Source organism: Nothobranchius furzeri, chromosome 15 (assembly GCF_043380555.1).
Source record: "Nothobranchius furzeri strain GRZ-AD chromosome 15, NfurGRZ-RIMD1, whole genome shotgun sequence".
Lineage (NCBI taxonomy): Eukaryota > Metazoa > Chordata > Actinopteri > Cyprinodontiformes > Nothobranchiidae > Nothobranchius > Nothobranchius furzeri.
Genome location: NC_091755.1, coordinates 53404762 through 53417484, shown reverse-complemented (window position 1 = coordinate 53417484; position 12723 = coordinate 53404762). Strand labels below are relative to the sequence as shown.

General features: G+C 43.2%; 1 protein-coding gene across 5 annotated transcripts in view; it reads left to right on the top strand.

Annotated features, from left to right (window-relative positions):
- Nucleotides 1–11512, top strand: part of LOC129164789 (kelch-like protein 10) — a 13470-nt gene extending 1958 nt beyond the window's left edge. For all 5 annotated transcript variants that reach the window (XM_070545011.1, XM_070545010.1, XM_070545012.1 and 2 more), the window contains 5 exons: nucleotides 4019–4225; nucleotides 7028–7511; nucleotides 8097–8708; nucleotides 9154–9303; nucleotides 10801–11512. In XM_070545011.1, coding sequence (XP_070401112.1) covers nucleotides 4019–4225; nucleotides 7028–7511; nucleotides 8097–8708; nucleotides 9154–9303; nucleotides 10801–11142 — 1795 coding nt within the window. In that variant the 3' untranslated portion in view covers nucleotides 11143–11512. The remainder of the gene's footprint in view (nucleotides 1–4018; nucleotides 4226–7027; nucleotides 7512–8096; nucleotides 8709–9153; nucleotides 9304–10800) is intronic.
- The last annotated feature ends 1211 nt before the right edge of the window (nucleotides 11513–12723 follow it).

Genomic DNA, 12723 nt, shown 5'->3' with positions numbered 1-12723 from the left:
AAACGATATCATTGTCAACATTATCTAGACCAAAATAACCACTAAAATAATGTTAATATATCATAATAATGCAAGTACACCCTTTAAAATGCAACAAATAAACCTTCATTTAACATTGAAATGTCCAGAACCAGAACTTCTAAATGAATAAAAATAACAAACAAAAATTGAATAAAAAAGGAATCTCACTCCCTGTTAGAAAATGTTGCACCAAAAACAATAAAAAAAGACCCAAAACAATAAATACAATGGCCTATCCATTGTCAACAGCCAAAACTGCACTTCAATAATGATAATAAATATTAATGATAATAGAGTTGTACATTTTTTAACTTTGATATATATATATATATATATTGAGGATGGAAAAATTATTGAGATGGGCATGTGACGTGTCAAAGGGTCTTTACATAACACCCCCACCCCAAATCCGCACAAGCCTGCTGTGTCCCCCCCACTTCTGAAATCAAAATTTCGTCCCTGGCTGAGAGAAGGAAGGCCGCACGAGTAACGAGATGTGAGCAAAAAGGAGCCGCATCGTGGGAAAGGAGTGGCGCGAACGGATTAACAACAAACAGTTAAACAGATATTGACAGCAAACTTCATATTTTGGAGCGATCCGGACAGGTATATTGTCCTTGCAGTTTAGTCGGCTTTTATTAGGCTTATATAAAGGATGATGAGAAGGATATATGTCCACCAGGCAGTTCAGATAGTACGGCTGTTTTTTGAACTGGAAGCAGAGGAAGACGGAGACCAGTGGCGGTTCTACATGGAATTACTCCCCGGGCGAGGCCCCCTTTGAGCCCCCCCCCCCCCCCCCCCACACACACACACACACACACACACCACCACCACCACCACCCCACCTGCACGAACACACACATGTTTTCTACAAGCAGGCATGTTTTATTAGAACGACTATTGAACATTCATTTTTCTAAGTTGCACATATTTACATTAATTACTATGAAGTTGCCAGAATGTAAAGCAATATACATTATTGTATCAAAATTTATAAAATCAAATACACAAAAACAAACAATAACTAAATATTAAGAATATATGAACAAATATATAATAAATATTCTAAATAGCAAAAATATTTCACACATAACAAACTAAAAATAATCACTACAGCATTGCACTTAGAACAGAAAACAAAAACTAAAATTAAAACCTATCCTTGATGCAACGTCATCAATAATGTCATCATATGAAATCTGCTCCCCTACTGAGTGATTTATACCAGGGGCGCAGATAGAATTTTCAAACTGGGGGGGGGGGGGGGGGGGGGGGGGGCACAGTTCCAATGTACCCTCCCCCAAACACATGCACGCACGCACACACACACACACACACACACGTACACGTACACATACACAAACTATTGCAAGCGCCTTAGAGCTAAGTCAGTTTGTGTAATTTTATCCAATGGTTTATGTAAAAACTAACACTTACGTGTTTGAAGCCATTATGCAGTGGAACACTGGCAGCAAAGCTCTGCCTGATCAACACTATAAATGATAAATGATCCGCACTTGTATAGTGCCTCTTAGAGTAAGGACTCCAAAGCGCTTCACACTACAGTGTATCATTCATCCATTCACACACATTCACACACTGATGGTGATAAGCTACGATGTAGCCACAGCTGCCTTGGGGCACACTGACAGAGGCGCTCCACTATTTAAATCAGTCATTTGTTGTTCTTCCAATCAATTACTAACCAAAACCTCATGCTTTATGCCAAACATTAAATGATTTTCAGCATACCGATCTTTACAGAAAACATAAAAGCCCTAAAAAACTGGACATAAAATATAATAAGAAACAATATTCACTTATCACTTAGCAGTAGTTCCCAAACTTTTCAGCCTGACCAACAGATGTTCCTTCGTATTTTTACGTTATTTATAAATTTTCATTATATTTGGAACGTTTTAATTTATAATAAATATATAATTCTCTTTCTAAATTTTATATTTTACTTTTTTATGATTATATGGCACACTTGACTTCCATATAGAACGCATCAGCATCTGCCTCTTTTTTACGGCTTTTTTTTTTTTACATTGTCGCTACGTCTGTCACGTTAGCGGTGTTTTTACCATCATTTCTACATCCATCACGTCCCAGAGAAGGTTAAACCAACATCAAACCCAACGTTTGGAGCTTGTAAACTCCACACACCTCTCATGCAGCACCAGCTGTCTGATGCTGTAGCAGCCGTCAATCTTCCCGGCTGGATGAGTGAATTTCTTCATCAGAGTCAATATTCTGATGCGAGATCCGTTACTGTCTGTGGGTGTGTGTGCGTGGATGAGCCGGACGGACTGCGCTCCCGGCCGGCTGCAGTTTTGTGTGTAGGGAGGGGTGGGCGCTCTATGCGACTGGCCAATCACAGAGCGTGAAGACAGTCAGTTACCCAATGACGATTTTCCTTCAGCACGATTACACATATTTACAAATTTTACTCGTGTCATGCTCGTATTCGTAAAAAATGCTTTATCCGTACCGGATACTCGTCTGAAACGAGTATCCGGCTCATCCCTAGTAACTACTTACTTACTTTTTTCATTAAAGAATGCAAGAATTACTGCAATAGTGAAATATAAATGACTAATGACTGGAACATAATAAAATGTATGTCCAAATGTTTTTTTTTATAAACCTGAATAATTTAAATAAATAAGCACTTAACAGAAGGAACTACTAACAGGAGCATTACACTTATCTAGACTATTAAAAGGTCACTGTGTGATATTTAACAAGACCCCAATCAGCTAAAATTTAAAATTGCAAATAGAAACACCTGTAAAGGTTCCTGAGCCTTTAAATGGTCTCTCAGTCTAGTTAAATTACAGAAATAAATGTAATTTTGCACAGTATTCTAATGTTTCCAGCTTCACATAATTGTGTGTTTTTAGCAGCATTTCTGTTGCTGATAATCTAGTAATGGTTAAATAAATAAAATAAATCCTTTAAAATGACACTAGAAGAGGCACAAGCCTGATGGAGGACTTACATTTACTAACTTGGGTCAGACCCAACCACAGAAGAGCTGAAGCTGGGTGGTGAACACACACCGGTAGTTCTAATAACACCTGAGCTCCATGACGTCTGAGACTGATGCATCAGTGTTACAGCGGGACTAAAGACATGATCAGAAACAGGTTACAGCTGGATGATCTAGGAAGGTAGAAGATCAGGACGTCTGAGCGGTGAACAGGTGAGCGGACCTTTGGGACGTCCCGCTGTCACGCTAAGAAGGGCACGGCTGCAGATCCGCAGATTCCCACCTGCAGCAGCGAATCTGCAGCTGTAGATATTCATCACGTCTTCCTCGTTCTTCACGGGCCGTGATGTGCTTGGCTTGGATGAAAACATCTGCCTCTTTAGCTCCTGATCAGCTGATGACAGCTTCAACACACCGCGCTGCTTAACGCACGCATTTTCTTATCAGTAACAGAAACGCTTGTAATTAATTAGATTGCTCGTTACTGAAAGAAACATTTTTTTTATTAACGCAGTTATTTTAAACGGCATTATTCTCATAACTGCTTTGATGTGCATGCAGCGGCTGAGACGGTGAGGGTCTCCGCCCACCCGGCTAATCATCGTGTTTGTAAGTGCGCTACCAACACCTCTCTCTCCCTGGCTGCAGCTGAAGTGTGGCGGTCAGAAAGCCTCACACTGTTACTCAACGTTCGACAAGCACATAGTAAGGCACAACCTTCCGTCCCCAGTAACGGTAACGGCGCTGCAACAGTGGGAAAAGTAATTAATTAGATTATTTCGTTACCTATAAAAGAACGCCGTTATAAATGCCGTTATACTTAAACGGCGTTACTCCCAACACTGCATATATTCAACAGAGCTACTCCAACATGCAGCCACCCAGAGCAGCGCGGTTTCAGAAAAAAAAATGTTGATGTAAATTGTAGTTTTGTTGATCACAAAGGTGCAGAGTTTTTACTCTGGAAGTGTGGTGTAACCAAATTCTGCTCTCACTCAGGTCCCCAGACTTGAATCAACAATTAGAGAGACTTTCGAGAGAGTTGTCACACACCAAGATGACTCGAGAAGGCCAGTCTTCGCACAAGATGATGCCAGTGTTCAATAAACTCCGGTTAAACGAGGAGTTAACCGATGCAGTCATTCAAGTCCAGGATGTGGAATTTAAAGTCCACAAAATCTGCCTCTGCTGTATACCGTACTTCCGGTGAGTTGATCCTCAGATGTTAGGACAAAGCAGGTAAATTTGTGGAAGAAGAAATAGAATATTTTGTTTTATTTAAGAATCATGAGTTGTAAATCAATTAAAGGGAAAGACTGCATCACACCCAGTTTAATAAACAAGTTAATCTGATAAAGCAATCCCCCTACAAGTGTTTTACACCACCCACACCTCCTGTTTGAATAAAGCACCAACAGGAGAAACGTGTGTTCAGAGGTGGCGAGTACGTGAAGAGGTGGAGGATGACAGACAAATTTGTCCGTGTTAAAAAGTCTCTGAAATACAAAAAAACACTGGATACATGACAGGATACCCCAGAAAAGCGCTACTCTCTCTGCTGTCCTGGCGGGGAATCGCTTTGCAACACTCCCCAGGAGACGGAGAAGTCCGACAGCAAAACGCTTCTGTCAGTGTGTGTGCATCTTCCCCTCGTGGAGCTGACGCAGGAGCAAACACCAGGCTCAACACACACACCTCACTTGGACGGAGAACCGGCAACATGCTTTTGGTTCTTTTTAGAAACGCAGGAAAGGTTTCTTTTTACCTTGCTGACAGTTTCATTCGTGGCTGCAAACTTCCTCAGAGCTGGCGCTGATGGTGGCGTCACTTCCTACTCCGTTTATCCGCGGGCAGCAGAGGACTTTGTCGCCCTCTGCTGCCCGCGGATAAACGGGAACTGCAAAGGGAATTGATGCAGAGCCAGCAGGAGGTGTGGCTGAGATTCTGATGCGCAGTGCAGCCACATCACATGGTACCGGCTAACGTCACACGACACAATAACGATTTAAATCTGGAACATTCTCAGGTTGGAACAACACAATAATTTTAAGTTAAGCTTAAGAAACTGTGGTTCATACGGATTTCTTTGATTTCAGCTGTGAAATAACCTGCATCACTTAGACAAGAGAGTAGAACACTTGCTACGTTTGGACAGTGCTGTCAACTTCTCATGTCCACAATTTGATGCTGTTGCACAGTTTTCTCAGATAGATGCACAGAGGTAAAGACAAAGCCACTGAAAACTTGCATCGTGTTGTCAAATCTCGGAAAACTTTAATAATCTATCTGCAAAGTTTTAAATAAGGTTTCAGACTGCAGGCTTTGCTGTTGCTCTTAAACAGTGAGGAGGGCTCATTTTGGTGCACTGAACGCAAAAACCCAACATGATTTCAAGTTTGTGCAGAAATATTCTGGTTAAACCAGGATTCATTTTCAAGAAATAAAGACACAATTAAGATGTTGTGATTTATTTCTGACGTGGAATGTGATTCCATCTGCGTGTTAGTATATCTAACAGGTTATTGGCAGCTGCAGACCAGTGAGATGGGGGTTGAAGTCAGCTGGCATTTCAGAAAATGCTTGTTCTTCTTGCAGCAGGACCGTGGAGATCTTTGCAAGCTGCTGTTCGTGTGTGTGTGTGTGTGTGTGTGTGTGTGTGTGTGTGTGTGCGTGCTTACATGCGTGCGTGCCTGTGTGTGTGCGTTCTGTCTCCTCCATCCCCAGTGAGTCGTGGTGGATGGCTGCTTATACTGAGCCAGGATCCTCTGGAGGTTTCTTCCTGTTATAAGGGAGTTTTCCTCTCCACTGTCGCTGCATGCTTGCTTAGTATGAGGATTGCTGTAAAGACTCTGACACTAGTCAGTGACTCGATGCAACCTGCTGGATTTATTATACAGGAAACTTTTTTCAGTTTGGTTTAATGACCTGACCTGTATTGGAATGTTTACTGTGTGAAGGGCCTTGAAACAACTCTTGTCGTGATTTGGCGCTTTACAAATAAACTTGAATTGAATTGAATTGAATTGAATTGAATTGAATTGCTGAAAGCTGACAGAAGACTTTTCTATTAAAATGAGAAACCTGAGGGGATATTCCCTCTTCCCTCTCGACCGGAAAAGGGTGGCTTGCCAACTCCGGGTCGGGGGAGAGGTCCTACCTCAAGTGGAGGAGTTTAAGTATCTCGGGGTCTTGTTCACGAGTGAGGGTATGAGGGATTGGGAGATCAACAGGCGGATTGGTTCAGCATCTGCAGTGATGCGGACGCTGAGCCAATCTGTCATGGTGAAGAGGGAGCTGAGCCAGAAAACCAGGCTCTCGATTTACCGGTCGATCTACGTCCCAATCCTCACCTTTGGTCATGAGCTTTGGGTAATGACCGAAAGAACGAGATCGCGGATACAAGCGGCTGAAATGAGTTTCCTCCGTAGGGTGGCCGGGCTCAGCCTTAGAGATAGGGTGAGGAGCTCGGACATTTGGGAGGGACTCGGAGTAGAACCGCTGCTCCTCCGGATCGAAAGGAGCCAGTTGAGGTGGTTTGGGCATCTGGTCAGGATGCCTCCTGGACGCCTCCCTGGGGAGATGTGTCACCGGCAGGAGGCCCCTGGGTCGACCCAGGACACGTTGGAGAGGTTACATCTTCAATCTGGTCGGGGAACGCCTCGGGGTCCTGCCGGAGGAGCTGGTGGAGGTGGCCGGGGAGAGGACGGTCTGGAGCTCCCTAGTTGGGATGCTGCCCCCGCGACCCGGACCCGGATGAGCGGAGGAAGACGACGACGATTATAAAAATGTAATCCCCTCTTTAAAATTAAACTCAGCTTTAGAAATAAAATAGGTAATCAGTTCGTTTGTGATTTAACAAAAGGGACCATTCAGATTCATTTATTTACACTGTTGTTAATAACTAGATAAAAATCATCATCTGGTTGCAGAGTTCTGTGAATAGAGATGAACATAAGAACCTTTATTGCCTCTGTGAAAACTGTAATTCACTGATGTGTCTTTTTCCAGATCCCTCTTCACACAGAGGTCTCCGCCAGAGGAAAGGGTTTACAATCTGCCCTTTCTGTCAGCTGAAACTATGAAGATGATCATAGGCTACATTTATACTGGGTTCCTTGTCCTCACAGACAACAATGTAGGAACCCTTTTGGAAGTGGCAGCCTACCTCACCTATGAGGAGCTACTTGAAGCTTGCAGCGACTATCTCATTACGCGACTGACCCCGGACAGCTGCATTAACACCTGGAGGCTTACATCCAAGTACTACCTTCCTAAACTGTGCTCTGCAGCCTGTTCCTACATCCTTGACCACTTTGAGGAGGTTGCTCACTCTGGCAGTTTCCTGGAGCTGTCCATGCCAGAAGTCGAAGACATCATCAGCAGTGACAACCTGATGGTGAGACAGGAGAGCGCCGTGTTTGAGTCTGTCATCAGATGGGTATCCCACTCGCCGGCGGAACGTCAGAGAGACACCCATGCCCTTTTGTCTAAGGTACACTCACTACCACGACTAGAGTTAGATTAATATTCTTCACAGTGCAGAGATGCTTGTGCTAACCTGACGGTGGTAAACAAAGCACATGCAATCAAGTTCATGGACTGTTAATAGTAGGATTTCAACTAGAGTCTGAAACATTTTTCTGAAGATTAAATTGGGCCAAATAACATATAATTGAATAAAACACCAGTTATACGTGTCTGGATACTTGGCAATAATTGCTGAAGCCCATGAAGTCATCTTCCCGAGTGAGCCGTGGTGGATGGCTGCTTATACTGAGCCGGGATTCTCTGGAGGTTTCTTCCTGTTAAAAGGGAGTTTTCCTCTCCACTGTCGCTTTATGCTTGCTTAGTATGACGATTGCTGTATAGTCACTGACACTAGTCAGTGACTTGATGCAATTTGCTAGGTTCCTTGTATAGGAAACATTATTTCTGATTGGCTTAATGAACTGACCTGAATTGGAATGTTTATTATGTGAAGTGCCTTGAGATGACTCTTGTCGTGAATTGGCGCTATATAAATAAACTTGAATTGAATTGAATTGAATCTAAAGTCTGTCTTCTTATCTGTGCACAGATCAGACTGGCCACAATGGATTTAGAGTGCTTGAATGCTGTGATGAGAAATGAGCTGGTGCAACAAGATGGAGCCAGCGGACGGATCGTTGCACGTGCAACTTATCTTCATCGATGTATCCTCCTGAAAGAGCGTGGTTTTACTGGAATCAACCACCCCCTTAGCCGTCCTCGTCTGCCACCTGCCATCCTCCTGGCCATTGGAGGCTGGAATGATGGTCTTCCAACCAATGCCATAGAAGCCTATAATGTCAGGGCTGAACGCTGGATCACTGTGGAAAACATGGAGCGTCCTCGTGCCTTTCACGGCTCTGTTTTCTTAGATGGATTTGTTTACTGCATCGGTGGCTTTGACAGAGTGGAGTGTTTCAACAGCGTCCGCAGGTTCAATCCCACTACCCACATCTGGATGGCGGTTTCACCAATGCACTATCGCCGGAGCTGCGTGAGTGTCAGCGTTCTGAACGGGCTCATCTTTGCAATGGGAGGCTCTGATGGACAAAGAAGTCTTAATACAGCTGAGTACTACTGTCCTGAAACCAACCAGTGGCATCTCATTGCATCCATGCATGAGCGAAGAAGTGATGCCAGCTGCACCACATTTCAGGGAAAGGTGTGTGGCTGTGCTTTAGTGGAACTGAAACTTGTGTGATGTTAAACGAGCTCTTAGTTTCTAGAAAAAGAGTTTGAGGTTGCTTTGAAATAACTCCTATAGAAAAAAAATGACATTAGTTTATTCAGTTACTAATCTAAAAGCTTTTCCTCAGCCATAAGCAGAAATATAATATATTATTATGATTTTTATGTCAAAAAAGATAATTTTTTTGAAGATTTTAACCCTCTCAGTCTCAAAATAAGTTTTGATAACGGGACGAACAACTAAGTCCTTCAGGGGTACTTCTGAGTTAAAAAATGCTCATGAAACACGTGTGTAGAGTAACCAGGTAGGTTAATGTTGCAGATCTGCAACACCTGCCTCCAGAGGGTTAACAAACTATTTAACAGATTTTATAGAAACTCAATTATCTATTTGAAACTGTTTCTGTGTGTGTTTATAGATCTACATCTGTGGTGGATTCAACGGAGACGATTTCCTGCCGTCAGCGGAGTTTTACACACCAGAAACCAACCACTGGACATTAATCCACCCTATGAGCAGCCCGCGCAGTGGTGTTGGAGTCATTGCATTTGCGGATCGTGTTTATGCAGTAAGTTCCTCCAAGTTTAGGTCCTCCACCACCTCCCTTACCCATGGTGTCCCACAAGGTTCTGTACTGGGGCCTCTGCTCTTCCTCCTCTATCTGCTTCCTCTTCAGCACATCCTGAGCTTCTTCAAAGGAATCTCCTACCATCTTTATGCAGATGGCATCCAACTGTACATCTCCTTTAAGCCCCATGAGATGTCTAAGCTGCAGCTGTTACACACCTGCTTAGACTCCATCAAAACCTGGATAGCTGGGAGCTTTCTTCAGCTGAATGAAGATTAGACTGAGATCCTCATCTGTGCCCCAGACAAGCTGGTTCCCAAAGTCACAGACTCTCTTGGTCAGCTTGCTTCTCACACCAAACCTTCTGTCAGGAATCTTGGCGTGACCTTTGACCCAGCTCTCACCCTGGATTCTCATGTCAGTTCTCTTGTTCGCTCTTCCTTCTTCCATCTCAGGAACATTGCTAAGCTGAGTCCCATTCTGTCCCGCTCTGAACTTGAGACAGTTCTCCACACCTTCATCTCCTCACACTTAGACTATTGTAACTCTCTTTTCACGTGTCTGAGCAGAACCTCCCTGAACCGTCTACAGGTGGTTCAGAACGCCTGTGCTCGGCTTCTGACCAAGTCCTCCAAACACACCCACATCACCCCGCTTCTCCTCCAGCTTCACTGGCTGCCAGTCAACTTCAGGGTTCACTTCAAGATCCTGGTTCTGGTCTATAGGGCCTTACATGGACAAGCACCATCTTACATTGGTGATCTTCTTAGTCCCTACACCCCCAGCAGGTCCCTGAGGTCCAGTGATCAAAGCCTACTGGTTGTGCAGCACCAGGCTAAAGACCAAAGGTGACAGATCATCTGCTGCTGTGGCCCCCAGACTCTGGACCTCTCTCCCCCTGAGCCTGAGATCAGTGGACTCAGTGATCTCCTTCAAAAAGCAGCTGAAGACTCACTTGTTCAAGCTGGTTTTTGTATGACCTTCTTCACCACTCTCTCTTTATTCTGCTCTCCCCACCTATTCCACCTTCCTCAGGATCCACTGATTTCCCTCTTTCCTGTTCACTCTCTCTCTCTACATTTTTTAATCACAATTGTATATTTTTGCTCATTTCAAATATATTTTTAAACATTTTCTAAATGTTTTTTTACATTTTTTGTTTTTGTGAAGCGCCTCGTGATTTTTATCTTGAGAGGCGCTATAGAAATTCTTCTTCTTCTTCTTCTTCTTCTTCTTCTTCTTCTTCTTCTTCTTCTTCCATCCTACATTCAGGCTCCCCTCAGTCTGCTTCACCAACACACAGGCTACCCCCAGTCTTTCAGGCTGTCGTCAGATTTGGAATTACTGTTATACAAAGTACACAGCCTGAAAATGCAGATTTTGAGTTTGGATTTCAGTATTTTAGATGTTTTCTTTTATGAAAACATCTAAAATAAACTTCTAAAAGATCAAATCCCACCAATTAGGTCAGACTGAATAGACTTTTACTCCCAACAGGTCGGAGGCTTTGATGGTACTGAACGTCTGCACAGTGCTGAGGCCTACAATCCGCAAACCAATACTTGGGTGGCTGCGCCACCCATGTTTACTCCACGCAGCAATTTTGGTCTGGAAGTGATTGAAGACAAGCTCATCGTTGTTGGAGGCTTCGATGGCTCCTCCTCCACTTCCAATGCTGAGTTCTACAGTACTACAACCAATCGGTGGACTAATGTCTGCAGCATGGACGTGTCCCGCAGAGCTTTGAGCTGCTGTGTGATATCTGGACTTACAAATATGGAGACTTATGCATACCCCCGAGAACCTTTAGAAGAGGAAGAAGAGGAAGAGACAGTCTGAAAGTTCAATTCCACCATTCAGAACCAATGTAACAGAAATAAACAACTTCTGTAGGACCATATTATGTTTATTACTCTTCTGTATGCTCTCTGTGTAATTATGTTTGCTTATTTAACACAGTGAAGTAATTAGATGTTTCTTTACCTTCGGCTAACATGGTTTGGCCAGAACTTCCCCCTTCATCAGAGCCGCCAGCTCCCAATGGTATGGTATGGTATGGTATGGTATGGTATGGTATGGTATGGTATCTATTGCTTTAAATTAACAGATCATCTTCTGCTATTTTGTAAAGACTTTGCCATCCAGCTGTGTAACACCTCTAATTGAGATCTATGTTGGCCAATATTATTTATAAAGCTAATGACCCCTCTGTGGTCCCAGTGTGTGTGTGTGTGTGTGTGTGTGTGTGTGTGTGTGTGTGTGTGTGTGTGTGTGTGTGTGTGTGTGTGTGTGTGTGTGTGTGTGTGTGTGTGTGTGTGTGTGTGTGTGTGTGTGTGTGAGGGGATGAAGGAAGGTCAGCTGACTGCATTTGCCCTTGATGCAGACACTGAGGTCTTTCCTCATGATACCAAACACCATACATAAATGAAGTGTTGCCACGGAGACCACCAGATGTCTACACAACACAACTGGACTAAAGGACATGCAGGTGTTTCTTCCTCTCATCTGTAATTTTAGAGTGTCTTGGGAAAAAGAAACCGTATTTAATCTCAGTTTACCTTAAATCATCGGTATAGATGTATTTTTCCTCATCCAAAGCCCAAAAACGAAGATTTTGGAGACGTGCTTTTATTATTCTTTTTTATTTTTTGAGTTTCCCATTCATTTGCACCTGGCTGAAGCTGTTTTATACCAAAACGTATGCGTCACATCTGTTTTGGCTTCTCATTTGTCAGGACTTTTGTAAGACTCAGGTTTGTAATGGTTTCATTGATTGCTCAGTCTTCACATCCATCATCAAAGGGTCAATGTTCTATCTCCATCTAATGACACTGTTTAAACACAAACCACATCTTTAAAAGAACGTTGCACACACAAAGATGCAAAAAGCAAACGGCAACCTTTTAAAAGAAAAGCCACGGCCAGCATTATGGGCCTAACTTGTATTTCTAATCCGCCTAATGAAATGCTAAATCTACTTGTGGTTTATTTTGCAACATTTAGATTTTAAAGAAGGAGGAGCGACGGGGAAAACTATTAAAGAACGAGGAGTGATGGGGAAGACAACTAAAGAACGAGGAGTGCGAGGAGAAAACGATTAAGTGCATGTTTCTGCTGGTTGCTTGCACATTCAGTTGATGCTTTTGTTGTTCAAGATGTGCAAATCCCCGGGTGCTCCAGTAAATAAGCCTCAGGTCCTTGTGGCTTTTACTAATGGGCAAATCAGCTCCCATTTGTACCAACTTTTCAACTAAGATCCTGGCCTCACAATGCTGAACAAATGATCCGACCAAATCTACCTACCTACCTACCTGGTTTAGCTCTCTTGCCATCTGGTGGATGATCATAATCATTACATCATCCTGTCAAACATGGCAGCCATGTGCCCATAAAAAATACATGAAAAATTCAGCTGAAGTC